This window comes from Macaca fascicularis, chromosome X (assembly GCF_037993035.2).
Source record: "Macaca fascicularis isolate 582-1 chromosome X, T2T-MFA8v1.1".
NCBI classification, from domain to species: domain Eukaryota; kingdom Metazoa; phylum Chordata; class Mammalia; order Primates; family Cercopithecidae; genus Macaca; species Macaca fascicularis.
This window is the reverse complement of record NC_088395.1, coordinates 44,226,770-44,243,136: the sequence shown is the minus strand read 5'-3', so window position 1 is coordinate 44,243,136 and position 16,367 is coordinate 44,226,770. Positions and strand designations below refer to the sequence as shown.

The 16,367-nt window shown below is 40.8% G+C and overlaps 1 protein-coding gene across 1 annotated transcript in view; it reads left to right on the top strand.

The window, feature by feature from the left end:
* Nucleotides 1–16,367, top strand: part of EFHC2 (EF-hand domain containing 2) — a 195,737-nt gene that overhangs the window by 162,418 nt on the left and 16,952 nt on the right. The window contains exons 12-13 of the mRNA XM_045383159.3: nt 3,047–3,244; nt 5,229–5,321. Coding sequence (XP_045239094.1) covers nt 3,047–3,244; nt 5,229–5,321 — 291 coding nt within the window. The remainder of the gene's footprint in view (nt 1–3,046; nt 3,245–5,228; nt 5,322–16,367) is intronic.

Here is a 16,367-nt window from a genome sequence, read left to right as displayed (position 1 = left end):
TGTTTAAAACCCAAGCATACAGAAACCCAGCAGATATAAATTTTAACTGCAGTGAAGCCAGGATAATTTCAGTTTATCCAATGAAAAGGAAAATAAACTTTTATGTTCTGGTGGTGCTATAATAAGTTTAGTGAAAGATGTATGGAAAGTTTCTAGTTATTGCTTCACATGTCCTTTTTCCTTGTCCTTGGGAGCATGCCACTTTCTCTTCTTCACGCCATATTCTACTCTCAAAAGGAAATGCTTTCAAATGTTTTTTTTTTCATTTAGACAATGAAAATAATATTTGATTATTACAAAAATTCAGAAAAAAATGGAAATACGTTTTGTTTTAAAAAGACATCTCAGCCATTCAGGATAATACTATTGATGTTTTGGCATGCATCCTTCTGGTCTTATTTCTATGACCATATGTGCACCTGTATTTTGATTTTTCACTGGGATCATACTACATTTATCAACATAGCATGGACATCTATCATACCAATAAATATCAATCAATACCATACTTTTCTTTTTTTAGAGGTGGGGTCTTGGTCTGTCACTCATGCTGGAGTGCAGCAGTATGATCATAGCTCACTGCAGCCTCAAACTCCTAATTTCAAGTGATCCTCCTGCCTCAGCTTCCCAAGTAGCTGGGATTATAGGTGCATGCCACCATGCCCAGCTTTTTTTTTTTTTTTTTTTGGTAGAGATGGGTTCTCACTATGTTGTCCAGGCTGGAGTACAGTGGCATGGTCAGAGCTCATTGCAGCCTCAAACTGCTGGATTGAAGCAATCCTCCTGCCTCAGCCTCCCAGACATCATAACTTTTTTTTTAACTTTTAAATATATTCTTCTATAATCTTCTTTTTTATTTCTATTTATTTATTTTTCTTTTTTGAGACAGAGTCTTACTCTGTCACCCAGGCTGGAGTGCAGTGGCATAATCTCAGCTACCACAACCTCTGCCTCTTGGGTTCAAATGATTCTCGTGCCTCAGCCTCCTGAGTAGCTGGGATTATAGGTGTGCACCACCACGCCCAGCTAATTTTTGTATTTTTAGTAGAGATGGGGTTTCACCACGTTGGCCAGGCTGGTCTCGAACTCCTGACTTCAGGCGATCTGCCCATCTTGGCCTCCCTAAGTGCTGGGATTATGAGCATGAGCCACCGCACCTGGCCCCAAACATCATACTTTTAATGATGGTGTAGTGTTCCATTTTACACACATGGCATGACTATTTCTTGACCAGTGTTGTAGAGGAGCCAGGGGCTTTACTTGGAGTGGCTCTTTTGTGTTTACTTAGCCCTGTGTCAGTGATGGTTGGTGACTCAGGTTTTCTGAAATTATTTTCTCTTAGTTTTTAAATAATGGTTAGTGATAGCCCTCAAAGCAGAGATGACAGACAATAAAGGCAATAGAGGTTCATAAAAAATCAGCTTAAACCCCACTGCCTTTAGGCAGATTTCCTGACTGAGCCCCACTCCATCAGTTCTCTCCACCTTCTGTGTCCCAACAGAAGAGGGATAGAGTAGTATGCAAGAGCATGGGCTTTAGAGCCAGACTACATGGGTTCACATTCTGGCTTTTGTGACATTAGGCAGGTTACTTAACATTTCTCTGCCTCAGTTCACATCTGTACAGTGGGGATAATAGTAGCATCACCTCCTAGGCCACATGTCAGAAGTCCCTGCTAGCACAGGACCTGGCACACAGTTAGTACTCAACAAATGGCAGAAGTTATTGCTATTACTGTTTATTTAAGTGGCCCTACCAGTTTCTGGCTTTGAAATTTCTTCTATATGCTTGGACAGTGCAAATAGATAACAGACTCGGAAAAGTTAAAATGCCAGAGAGCCTTTTACAGTGTTTTCCATATAGCGAGCCTCCTGCCAATATTACTAATTGGTTGTCTGACCTGACTTGCTGAAATTCTGGGATCATCTTGGTTGGATTTTGCATTCATTTCTCATTAAAAATACAAAAGCAAAACCAAATTTAAACAAAACAAAACAACCGAGGAAACTTGAGAAGTAGATGTAGATGAAATGAATTTCCTTTAGATAGGTCAACATCATTGCTGTAGGCTTTCCTAGACTCTATGGAAATTCTTGACTAGGAGAATCTAGAATTATTAAATGATAATGTCCAGAAATACCTGAAAGAACTGAAAGCATTTATTCTGAAAGACCTCTTTCTAGCAGAAGGCCAAATAAAATTTTCTATTCCCTTGTTTATTCAGGATTCTTAGAAACTGAATTATTTCCAGTAAATAAATTTTCTAGACAGTGGAAGCTTATTCCTGTAACAGCATAACATTTTGCATTTTAATCGTTTTGATGTAATTCTTTCTGATGTATGCTGCATAGTTTATGGCTTTCACACAGAGTTACATTGAAAACAATTCAGCCAATTTGTTAGGCCTCGAGTCTTCTTCATTGATATGTTGTTATTTAGTTTTTTAAGCTCTACCTAATAATCTCAGTATCATTTGCCTTCTAAAGATGCAGATAGCTGTATGCTTACATAGGTCTTTTAACGTTTCATTTTTTTCTTTTTCTCACTGCTAGGGTGTGTCCATTTTTACTTTTTATTACAGAAATGTGCGTGATTGCTTTCCCTATCCCAAAACACCTTTCTAATTTATTAACTTAACAAATCTTATGTCCCAGGAAACCAGAAACACAAGCCTGTTACTATTTTGTGTAAGGAAGATTAATAGGCATTGAATAAAGTCATGTACTTGGTGACAGGTTTTTTGACCATTCAAGGCCTTTAAAAATTTACTTCCTGGTTGCAGGCTGTTATTTGGTAGGTGTTTGACTCTGGGCAAAATGCCATTTTTATTTATAAGCTACAGTGCCTATGATTTTCCATTCTGGCATTGGTGCCTTCCTGCTGCTCCCAAATTAAGTAGAGAAATTAAGTTTAAAAAAATCACCTGACCTCTGTACAGTTGGTAAAAGTTTTATAAAATGGAATTTGGATCTTTTAAATAGAAGGAGAGGTAAAATACTGTATTCTTATGTATCAGCTTATAAATGTTTTTCCCTTTTTATTACAGAGACATATTGATGTCTTTTACTGTTGGAAACCTCTCAGAACAAGAATTTGTAACCATTGTACGTCACTACCGTGCACCTGAGGACACCTGTTCAGATGTGGATTTCTTAATCGCACTGGCCCACGAAAAGTTCAAGAAAAATATGTTTGAGAATTTCGACAGTTTCATTTATTCCTGTGTGTATGAAGATCGAGAAAAGTAAGCTTTTGTTTTATTGATTCTAATCATTTACATTTCTGTGAACCTGAGTAATGAAGGAATTTCTATTTTATCAAAAAGGGCAAAAAGAAATTGACATGTGTCATCATACTCATACTCTACTATTTAGCACAGACACCTTAAATCATTTTCGGAGAAGTATTTGGGTACATATATTTCCCAGTGATGGTGAGCTTTGTGTGTGTGTGTGTGTGTGTGTGTGTGTGTGTGTGTGTGTGTAATATGGCATCTGGTTCTGTCACCCAGGCTAGAGTGCAGTGGCATGACCTCGGCTCACTACAACCTCCACCTCCCAGGTTCAAGAGATTCTCCTGCCTCAGCCTCCTGAGTAGTTGGGACTACAGGCTTGTACCGCCACACCCAGCTAATTTTTTTTTTTTTTTTTTTGTATTTTTAGTAGAGACAGGGTTTCACCATGTTGGCCAGGCTGGTCTTGTTGATGGAATAGGAGAGGCCCTGTACCTTTGAAAGAATAGGACTCTCCCTTGCATGTTCTTTTCATTTGTTTCTAGAAGCTTTCAACTGAAGCATAGTAAATCAAAATGTTAGAAGGGTTAATTTGAGTTGTGATCTTTTTACATTATTTTATTACTGATGGGGATTTATACATGTAACTTTTATAATAAACAGAAAATGGAATTTTCAAGCAAACATTCTGTAGAATTTCTTTGAAATTATTTCTTCTTGAAAATAATGAAGCTCAGCATAAGCTATTTCTTATACGTTGATTGTCTGCATGTTGAGCTTCATTAAGTCATTGTTATATACAACTGGATGCAAACATCTTAATTTTTTTTTATTCATCTTACAGACCTGATACAGTGGGGGAGAAATATAAATTTACTGATTTCATCTAGAATTAGAAAAATCTTAGTTCTCACTCTAGCTTTTAATCCTTATGCTGCACACCACTGCCATCTCTCTTCCTTGTGACCTCTTTCCTTATCCCCAAACTTGAAGTCTGCACCCAAGTGGCTAACTGCATACCCTGAATATCTGTGCAGGTCCCATAGTTTGTCTTAGAAATAAACATTTTTTTATTAATCCATAATGCATCCTCTTTGAGTTTTTATAAAGGTGGTATTTTTCCTTGACTCTTTAAGCTTCCCCAAGCTTTCTAGAAGATGTGTGACCTGAGTTTTGCATGGCCCTGGCCCTGCCTTCCACCCTGGTGGTGCCCCTTCCCCAGAGTGAGAAGTGTGGCCCTCCTTCATTCAAGGAACACTTCTTGGGAACAATGGGGCTGCTTGACCAGATAACCTGAGGTTCTTCCAGATCCAACAAGCTTTCATTCTAGATATAAACATTCTCATTGCAAAGAAAAGAGCCAACTTTCTTTCCTGTTGGTTCTAATTTTGCCTGATGCCTGGAAAAGTGTTGGCTGAATGAGAACATTGGACAAGCATTTCTTTGCCCCCAGAAGACTGGAGAAAATGACTGTTGGGCTGCTCTAGAGAAAACTGCTAGCATCTGAAAAAATTGAAGTGAATATTGAGGCCCCAGCTGGGGCTTCCAGGTTATAAGGTTTTGGGTCCAAGGAAAAGAACAGAAAAACACCCTCAAGTCATATCATACTTGTGTTGGAGGCTCTAGATGCCTGTCAAATTAAGAGATGTTTTCAAATATCAGAACCATTTTTGACTAGTGGTCAAGAATGCAGATCAATTACTTAGAGCAACACTTGTGGCTGCAGCCTTAATAGGCTGTACTGTCACCAACCAAGAATCTGCATCTTGAAGGAAAAGCCTTTGTAAGGATGGAATCTGGTGGCCTCTGAAATAGAAAAAGTTGATGAAATGAAATATGACTGTTCTTCCTTATTGTGAATTCCAATGCCAATTTTCATACTTCCATGTGTACATTCTCAGGAAACATCACAAATGTATTTTCTTTCCTATAATATGTAATTGTTACTAAAGGTATACAAGGTATATGAAAGCTCATTTACTCTGTTTTAATGCAGAAAAAATGTATTACCCACCAAAGACATTAAAAGGCTGTGCAAATCCTCCAGATTACCTCTGAGTGATGATCTTCTAGAATCCTTATTGTCAAGGTAAGTTAGAGTTCCACTCTTGATAGGGATTGGCCTGCATAGTTTTATTTGGGGGACCATTCCTGGTTTTACATCTTCCTTTAATTATCCTTGATTTACCCTTAACTGTTTTGATTATATTATTGGTGACCTACCTCCATTTAAGTGTTACTGAAGGAAAAGTTTGTCTTGATTTTGAATGTTAGAGAACCTATTACAAATTATTGTTTTATCTTTTTAACATGAATACACACTTATATATCCACAGATTCCTGGGGCAAAATGAAATACACAACTTTGTTGGTTAGGAGGACATTAGATGTAAAATTCAGGGCAAGTTTTTCAAAGCAGCAGTTCCTGATAGCTACAGACATGCAGTAAGATAACCTAGGGTTATTAGCATGGGGCTCTGTCCTGATAGAGCACCAGATGTAAAACGTAGAGATTATGATGCTATAAAAGGAGAGCATGGTGAACTGCTTTCTAAAACACATCAATTCTACTGTTGAACCTGACTTTTGATTTCCTGGCATGTCCCTCTCAGCCACCTAGACTCCATCCACCTCTTATGCGTCCTATAGCATCACTCACTCTAGCTCCTCCTCTGACTTATATATCTTGATAATTCTGACATTTTTGGCTGTGTTCTAGGCATTGTGATCATTGTTTTGGACACATTATCTCATTTACTTTTTGAGTACAGCTTGGTGAGGTTGGAACTGTTACCCTTCGTATCTCATACATAAGGATGCTGAGGTTTAGAGAGACGAGGTTTTTTGCCCAAAGTCACATAGTGTGGAAGAAGAAGAGCTGTGACTTGAATCCTGAACTTTTCAAAGGCACATCCTCTGCTTCTAATTATTTTGAGTTACTGTCTACAAATAGCCAGTAGATTAGAATGTCTTGACAGTTCTACCTCTTCCTTACTGCCTGCGTCTACTCTCTCCTCTCCATTTCCACTATCATCATTCTTGTTCTGACCCACATTTTCTTAAATACTGCAGTGCCACCACATTGGTCTTTCATCCACCAGTCTCTAAATGTTTAAATTCATCTTTACATGTAGCAGCTAAATACCTTCTAAGAGCAAAAATACGTGACATCATATTGCACTTTTACTCACAAACCTTCTGTGGTGTCTCTTTGCTTTCTAAGGAAGGACCATCTCTTTAACTTTGAATTAAGCTCCTTCTCCATAGTGGGGCTTCGGGTTGACAGTTGGAGCATTGTTCTCAAATAGGGTCTGAAGTGGGGAGTCCTTGTTTGAGACAAAAGGAGAAACCAAAGGAACAGATAAAGCCAAATTCTATGTCAGAGAACTAGGGTCCAAGGTGTCAGGAGGGAAACCCAGAAGAGGGCAAATCTAGTTGGATGTGTGTGTACATTGAATCGACCTGGAATAATTTTCTAGATTATCAGCTCTATTGGTTTTGTTTTGATTTTGTTTTTGTTTAACCCTATTTGCTTTTATTTGCTAGCAGCCGTGTGAGGGATCCTGCTGTAAAGGAACTGAGATGAAGTAGGCAGGCCTTGGACTCAGAGTTCTTCACAGTTATCATCCCCCACCCCCAAAACTCCCCTTCCTGTTCCCAGTAGTGTAACCACATGGGCCGTTTAGCGTTTTATACATATACCTCCTGCCTTCCCTGGCTCCCTTTTTTTTTTTTTCCCCCTCTGGCCTTTTCTCTTGCTATTTCTTCAGTAGGCAATAGCTCCCAATGGTTTTCACTTGCTGAAAGCTTGCTCTTCCTTCAAGACCCATTTCAAGTGGCACCATGTCCATGAAGCTCTGTTGCATTTGTTTGGCTGATCATCAGAGTGATTATCTCCTCCTAAGAATCCTCACAGCACTATTTATGTGTCTCTTTATCCCTTACCTTGTAATGAAGAGTTGTGACTTGAACTTTGATTCATTCAGATGCAGATACTGCTTCTGTTTGATTTACCACCTATAAATAACCAATGGGTTGTCACATCCTGACAATTTTACCCCCTTCCTCCACTCCCATCTCTTAAATTCTTTGAGTCCACTTATTAGCTGTGTGATCTTGTGCAAGGGTTTTGACCTGCCTGAACCTCAGATTCCTTATCTCTCGAATGAGATAACAGTACCTATTTCCTAGTGGTTAGGAAGATTAATTGAGATAACATACATAAAATACCCAGCACAGTACCTCGTGCAAAGAATTGATTGAGGACTAGGAGAGAAATTTAAGTCAGGGACCATAGACCACACACTCGTACTTAGAAATGAACTGGAAGAAACCTGTGTCTTTCTATGTAGAGGAAGCCATGTTTTTCAACAATTGGATCTGAATGCCTTTCACACATTAAGCTGTCTTCTAGTCAGGAAGCTGCGGATGTTTATTAGATTATCTTGTGATGGCCTTGAGGATGAGTTGTCCTGGAAAGTCCAGTAATGTGGGAGCCTGGCCTCTGGAGGACCTACATGTTTCTTATCCAGTGCTGAGGCCACCAAGTCATCATCCTCTCATTCTCTCAGCAGACTGTTTTGTCTTTGCCTTTACGATTTGACATTAAATGCAAAAAGATTGTTTCAGAACTTGCTTCGAAGTCGTCTCAGTCTCTGAACACATCTGTCTCCAAGCCCAGCTTAGCTTTGAGGAGGTCATCCCGCTCAGCTGCTAAGCAGACCATGTTCAGTCTAACTTTGCCTCTAATTGTGCAGTGACCCTTCTCCACACTCAGGGGAAACTTCAGACTAATCAGATTAGAAAATGTCTCATTCCCATTCCCCTCTCCCTCCAATATGCCCTGCCATGATTTGGGTCACATGCTTGGTGTTTTGCATCATCTCTGCAGATTCCTTTCAAAGACTGCCCTAATTCCTAATGGGCCCATCAGCCTGCAGCTTACATTTATATTCTGCATTCTTATTGTTCCCCACAGACTCCACAGGGCTTTACAGAGCCCTGACCAGAGTCTCTTTCTGCACAGCCCTCCTTATGGCACGCTAAGCCAGAGCCCCCTCTGACGTCTGCAGTCTCCCGTGGGAGGCAGGCATGGAGCTTGTTGACTTTGTTCAATGCACGCTCTTGCCCAGTAGTAGTTTTACCTGCCTTGGGATGAAGCTGGGCAGCTGTTGAGCAGCCGTGTAACCCTGCTGTGTGAATTCAGATCAGGAGATGAAAAACAATATGGCTAAAGGGTTGGATGCTTTCTTTCACCCAGTAATTGTTACCCTTGTATTTCTCCTAACCCTATATTTTGGTACCAGGATTTTACTTCTACCCCATTCCCATTTTTCTTATAATTCAGCTTGGCCTTTTCCTATTATGTTAGCATAACTCAAACTGGAATCAAGACTTCAAAATCTTTTTGTATCTGGTTACGTCAGCCCCTGTCAGTTTGTGCTGTGGGAGCTGGTATAAGGTCACCTTACTTACCAAGCAAATTCATTTCATTAATGTACAGAGCATCAGACTCAAATGTTCTTATAGTGGTAGCGATTATCCATTAATAATAGGAGTGACACTTTGTATTGATGTAGTGCTAAGGGCCTTAGAATATTCTGCAAATTTTTGAGCATATTAAAAGGTACATTTTAATTGACAGTAGGCATTATTCCTCATTTCATAAGTGTAAACTCTGAGGTATAAGGAGAGTCTTTCACTGAAGACTGTGCTCCAGGCCAAGATGAGCCTCTAATGGAAGTAGAACTACAACTCCCTAAGATACTCTAAGCCTTTGCCTCTATCTGAGCTCCTGGGGGTAGGGACTAGATCTCGTTCATTTTGCAGCCTCAAAGACTTGTCCTGTGCTAATGCACTGCACACGGGGGAGAAAAACATGGGCTTGGTATCCACCAGAGCTGCTCCTGCCTCTGCAGGTCAACTCTACTGCTTCTTGGCCATGCGATTCTTGGGCATTTACTCAACACCTCTGAGCCTTCATTTGGATATTAATGTTCCTCTGTAATAATAAGCAAGAAATTCTGATTTTTAGATCGTAAGAGGTAGAGGGAATTCTGAAGTCATTCCATGTATTCTTTGTGGGACTGGGAAGGAAAGAGGCAGCCTTCTCCCCTAATTGTGGCCTTCTGAATCTAGACTTGGAATAAGTAGAGATTCAAGTGCAACTCTTTCCCCAGCAGCTCTGTCCTGAGCTAGACTTTTATAGTTGGCTTTGGGTTCCATGGAATGCCTTAGAACTGGCCTCCCAAGAGAGCTGGTGCCTCATCCAGAAATATCAGTTAAAACGGAAAAAGTTAACAGGGCTTTAAAATCATCTCATTATAGTCTACCCAGCCCTGCCCCCTGCCCCGCTCCCAGAGGCAGGGTTAGGGCTCCTGTGATTTCACCCAACAATACCTGGCAGTAAGGGTGAAGGGCAAGGGCTGAGCCATGTGGTAGCTATTGTGGCAGAGTGTTTGGTGTACTGATGAAGTTTTCAGAGAGAAGCCCCTTCTCTCTATCTCTCCCTTTTTTCTATTTTGTGTGCTCTCTCCTCTCACTCTCTCTGTCTCTTTGTCAGACACATCCACCCACCCAGATGCTTTCTACCTTTTCAAATATAAGGGAATTTCTAGTTGAAAAGATTTTTCTTTTAAATCCCAAACCATGTGGACAAACAGAGCATTGACTCTATGTACAGTCCTTACCTGGCAGCTGTGACTCACCTCACAGAGATCTGTGCTGTAGTCAGAATTGGAATTTAGAGGCATGACTATTTAGAGATAACCAGAGTTACTTGTTGGCAACTTGACGCAGGGGCCCAGAGCTCCACCTCTTCTCAAATGTCTGGCCTTGATGACTTTTACCAGGTGTTTCAGGATGCACCCCTGGGTTTGTTGGGTAATGGACTGAAACCAAATACAACTGAGTCAAAAATGGATCTTCACCATCTTCTCTCCCTTCCAGATCATTCCCCTAAATGATAGGGTGACCTTTGCAATAGAGGAGAAGAAGGCTCCTCTTCAGCAAAATACAGCTGCCACTGAGCCTTTTACCTCTACCAAGGGTGGAAATAGAGCAGCTCAGGATTATTCCCCATAGCAAGGAGATGGATGGCTTCTGTGGTTTTCAAGCCATTTATCATTTTGGGGAGGGGGAGTATGAACATCAGTCAAACGTCACATCAGACTCAGTTCTAAGAACTCCCACCTAGCAAGACATCAGGAAGCATGTTCGAGGGGTCGTATTATCTAGAAAGGAACCAGAGGAATTGCCTTCCCTCCCCCTTTTTCCACAAACATGTCTCTGAGTTTGTGTAGTGGAGAAAATGGTGGATTCGCGAGTATCAAAGGGAAAGAAGAATTTATGGAGGTTTTAGGAAAACACTTTCACACTGTGAGCTAGGACTTGAAAGTAAGAAGGCTGACTTTTTAACAAGCGTAGAAACACTTCAAAGCCAGAATTAGTGCTGCCCTTTAGGGCAGTCACCCTGGAAGGCTGCACACTGATTCCAACAATGTGGCCATAGAAAGTTCTTCTTTGGAATTGCCTTCAAAGCCTTTTGAAAAGAATTTCCTCCAGAGTGGCAAATCTTTGTCCTTTGACCATGGATCAGAGTTTTAACAAGAGCCAATGTCGTTTGGAGAGGAGTGAAGCAGGGGACTCAGGTGGAGAATTGGGACCATGTTTTTTATGGAAAGCACAGCATGGCCATGAAATAAGGAGATTTATCTTCTATACAATTCATAGGCTTTTCCAGATTATTTTGAAAGGATGGCTAGGATTTGGTAAATGATGCTTCTAGCCATGAGACAGAGGGAGGCCTCCCTCCCCGTGATGGCAGACTTGGGGAGATAACCTTCAGGGGTAACTGTAGTCACTGACTGACTGATTTGTTCTCACTCCTGTAATATTCAGACCTTTCTCTGAACTGCTTCCCCTGCCTCCTCCTCCTCCTCTGACCTATACTATTGTTAGGACTGGAGATCTTCCTTATGTCCTGATTCTCTACTTACAACCTCATCTAGCAAGCAGGGTGTATATTAGAGTGCATGTTATATAGCAAATGATGGCATGAAAAATCACCTTACGTCAGTGGCCCAGGAGGCTACGGGCAGAATTTTGGAGCAGGGAGGAAAACTGAGAGACTCATTCCTCCTGAATATACTCCCGACTAGTAGCACTTCTTTCTTTCCACATCTGACTTTTACATGTTTACTCCCTGGAAAATCATGTCTCAGAGTCTCTCATCTGCTTTTACACTCCTTAAAATTTTATTCGTATCAAACTGACATATGTTGATAGTCAAAAATTATCAAATCATTCTAAAAAGCTTATTTCAACAACAGCAATCTCTGGCCACATTCTTCTCCACCCCCTAGACCCATTCACAAGAAGGAGCCACTTTCAGCACTTCTAGCTGCTTCTGCTATTTAAAATAGCATGTACATATTGAGTGCACTGCACATGATACCATAATTGATCATTTGCAGATACTGTCTGCTAACTTCCTGTTATAGTGACTGAAAATTTAGCTTAATATTGATTTCCATTGCTATTTATTCTTTTGGAATGCTCTTAGGATCTTCTCTTTATTCCTGGTATTCTGGAAGTTCATGATGAGAGAGAGAGAGAGAGTGTGTGTGTGTGTGTAACTATATATGGATTCATTGTGCTTAACACCCTATAGGCTCTTCTAGTTTGGAGTCGCTGTCCTTTGGTTCTGAGAAATTTTCTATTAATTATTTAATAATTTCTTCTCTATTATGAGAACTCCTATTGCTAAGATTTTAAGGCCAAGTGTGGTGGCTCACACCTGTAATCCCAGCACTTTGGGAGGCCGAGGCAGGAAGAGACTTGAGCTCAGGAGTTCTCGGCCAGCCTGGCAACATAGTGAGACTCTGTCTCTACAAAAATAAAAATAAAAAAATTAGCCAGGCATGGTGGTGCGTGCCTGTAGTTGCAGTTACCCAGTAGACTGAAGCTGGAGGATCACTTAAGCCTGGGAGATCGAGGCTGCAGTAAGCTATAATCGTGCCACTGCACTCCAGCCTTAGCAACAGAGCAAGACTCTGTATGAAAAATAAATAAATAAATAATAAATAGAAAGATTTTAGATCTCTCGAATTTGGATATTTTCTCTCCCAGATTTTCTTTTTCATTAGGATGCATTTACTAAGGGATTTGCTTAAGTTTATATTCCAGCCCTTCTACTGCATCTTTTACTATCATATTAATATTTTTAATTCCAAGAGCACGTTTTTCATCCAGATATTCCTTTCTTGTAGTCTTCTGTTCTATTTTCAGGAATGTAATACATCCTCATATCTCACATCTTTCCCTCTGTTCCCTGAATTGCCGTTGGTTCCCCCCTCTTTTTTTTTTTTTTTTTTTTTTTTTCTGTTGCTGTTTTGGCTTCTCTGTCTTTAATGTTGGATGCTTTGGTCGGGGGAAGGGGTTTGTTGATTAATGGATTTCACTGCCCAGTCAACTCCTGAGGCTTCATTTTATTAGAGAATCCCTAGAAGCTGGAATCTGGAGATTTCTTTTTAACCATTCAGAGTATGGAAAGAAGAATCCTACCTTCTCCTGCAAAGACAGGAGCGAGGGTGTGATGGGGGAAAGGGAGAGTTTAAGCATGGCCACTGGTATTCTAGGAACAGAAAAGGGGAAGGAAGGCGCCTGACCGCCCCCGTCTTCTGCAATCCATTTTGCCTCCTCTCCCCAAACTGGAGCTTCTTTCATTGAATTTCTCTGGCGAACAAGCCTCTGCTCTCTACAGGGAGGAGCATAGTATGGAAGAAGATACTTGGCGGTTCAGTTGCTCTTGCTTTCTTCAGGCTTTTTATTTTTTTCTTTTGAGACAGAGTCTCACTCTGTCGCCCAGGCTGGAGTGCAGTGGCCGGATCTCGGCTCACTGCAAGCTCCGCCTCCCGGGTTCACGCCCTTCTCCTGCCTCAGCCTCCTGAGTAGCTGGGACTACAGGCACCCGCCACCTCGCCCGGCTAATTTTTTGTATTTTTAGTAGAGATGGGGTTTCCTCCGTGTTAGCCAGGATGGTCTCGATCTCCTGACCTCGTGATCCGCCCACCTTGGCCTCCCAAAGTGCTGGGATTACAGGCGTGAGCCACTGCACCCATCACCGCTTTCTTCAGGCTTTCAAACAATCCGTGTTTTCGGTGCCACACCGTATCCCTCCCTTTATTGGCACCTGGAGTCAGCAGTCACTCAGTCTCCCAGGAATTTTGTGGGCCAAATCAACTGGACTCTGAGTGCCCTCTCCCCACTGACAGGGACATTTAGGGTTCAGCTTCTCTTCCTCAGCTCTGCCAAGTTATTTACCAATCCTCTGTTTACTTTTCATCTTGAAAAGAGTTTGACGTCTCTTCTCTACCATTGTCTTTTTTCCAATTCTCTTTGTCATTGTGGGTTATAACCTATTTTTATTATTTTTTGGTCATTTTGGTAGGATTTGGGGGAAAAGGGAGAGAAATATTTGTGATTGATTCATCATGATTTACTGCAACTCTATCTACTTCCCAAGAGCAAAGAATTCTTCTAAGAAACATGAGCTAGTTTTATTCCTTTTGATTGAAATATCCTTTGTTCTTTTCTCCCTTGTGCCTCTTGGGGGGATTCCCACACACACTGAGATCCTCTAAGACAGAACTGAAAAGAAAAGCTTGGAGTATTTTACCACATTACCACAACTCTTCCTTTAGGCCTGGCTCTGGGATTTTGGAAAGATGAACTCGTTCAAGCATTTTTTCTCAAAAAAATTTAGACATTATTTCTGAGCTATGTATACTTTTATTCAGTGGACCTTCCTGAATATCATTTGATTCCTAAATATTATTCTCAAATGTCCCCCTAAATGGATAAATGGTTCAATGTTTTGAGTCTGACATATGAACTGGGCAGGAAGGAAGACTGGGTGTTATGAGGTAACAGGTAAGTATCAGAGTTAGTGGTAACAAAGTCTAATAATAGGACTTCCTGTGGTGACTTCCAGAAATTTTCCAGTAAGTTCCAGTGCCATCATCTAGGGCAAATGCAAATTCAGGCATAGGGACTCAGATAAGAGGAACTTCAGGAGGACTTTCTAAGGAAGCAGCATTTGAAATGGGACTTTCCAGACAAAGGGACCAGAAGTGCAAATGCCTTGCATTTCTCCCAGCAATCTTGGCATGATCAGGGAACTAGAAGAAGGCTAGTTTACCTGAAACATTGTAAACAGAGAGAGTTTTCAAGTGAGGAGATGTAATCAGAGAGGCCATCAGCAGCCAGATTAAGTTGGGTCTTATAAACCCTGATAAGGAGTTTAGCTTGTGTTCTAAGTGGACTGGGAAGCCACTGCAAGCAAGAAAGTGATTAATCTGATCTGTGTTTTAGAAAGAGCACTGTGGTGGAGGATGGTCTGCAGCAAGGTAAGAGTAGAAGTAGCAAGACCAAGACAGGAAGTTATTGCTATAATCCAGATGAGAGACAATAGTGGCTTGGAATTAGGGAGTGGTAAAAGAGATGCAGAGAAATAGATAGACTTGTTATATGCTACAGTGGTAGAACCCACAGGACTGCTTAGTGGATTGTATATGAGGAGTGAAGTCTGATGTGATCCCAGATTTATTTGGTAGTCTTTGACTGGTTCCCAGATTACTGGGATACTATACTTCTGAAACCCCTAAGATTGAGTAAGTGCCTCTTATAATTGATGTAATGGGAATTTACTGACAAATTCTGTACTTTAAGAACAGACAGAAGAACTTATGTTATTGATGATCTCCTCAAGTCTCCCAATTTTATGACTTTAAATACATTCTATATGGCTAACGACTCCCACATTTATATCTTCAAATGGACTACTTCCTTGAACTTCAGACTCATAGCCCCACTTTCTCACTTTCCATCCAAATGCGGCATAAACAAAACTGAGCTCATGATCTTTCCAACCTGCAGCCCCTGCAGTCTTTCTCATCTCAGTTAGGGCAGCTCCATTGCTCCAGTTATTCAAGCAGAGGCGTTGGAGTCATCCTGAATACTCTCTCTTTCTCTCTCTCTCTCTCTCTCTCTCTCTCTCTCTATATATATATATATATATAGTCTTTTAGGAATCCCACATTCAAAGTATATTCAGAATTGCCCACTCCTCACTGCCTTCCATGTGCCACTGCCCTCATCTAAACTGCCATTTTCTCTCATCTGGATCCCTGCAAGGGACTTCTAACTGTCCTTGCCACTTCTGCCTTGCCCTCTGTGTTCAACTCTGAATATATCAGTCAGAGTGATCTTTTAAAAATATCACAAGTCCCTTCTTAGTCTGTTCGGATTGCTACAACAATACCATAAACTAGGTGGCTTATAAACAACAGAAATTCATTGCTCAGAGCTCTCATGGCTGGGATGCCCAAGACCAAGATGACAACAGATTTGGGGCTGATGAGGGCCCACTTCCTGGTTCATAGACGATGCCTTCCCTCTGAATCCTTAAAGGATTATATGGCAGAAGGGGCAAGAGTGCTCTCTGGGGTCTCTTTAATTAATATAAGGGCACTAATCTCATCATGAGGGCAGAGCCCTCACTATCTAATCACCTTTCCTAAAGCCCCAACTCCTAATATCATCACATTGATGCGGTCTCATTATATGAATTTTGAGGGGGCACAGACATTCAGAACATTGAAGGTCTCATAACCTTTCTGTATAATATGCTCCAGTGGCTCTTAGTTTTCCTCAGCATAAAAGCCAAAGGTCCTACATGATCTCATTCTTTGACCTTAGCTCCTACTCGGAATATTAGGAAATACTTTCTTTCAAGGCTCTGTGCTAAAAAAAAAAAAAAAAAAAAAAGTTTGTTATGAGACATCTTTAACTGAGTTTTCATTCTTCCCCCAAAACATACACAAATAAAAGAAATAATGGTCCTACATTTTGGCTATAAATATTTCCATAAACAGAGTATGTCCTTTAAAGGAGTTGGACTGACTAGTGAGCCACAATTTAAAGGGTAAACAGTGGGTAGGGGGCAGCATATTGGAATTGCAGCTTAGAATCCTTGGCCAAAGAAAATGTACACAAAAGAATTACAGAATTCCCCTTTCCCCTCTTCTGGTCACTTTGTTTATTCCATTTTGTTTAGATTGATGAGGCTATGTGA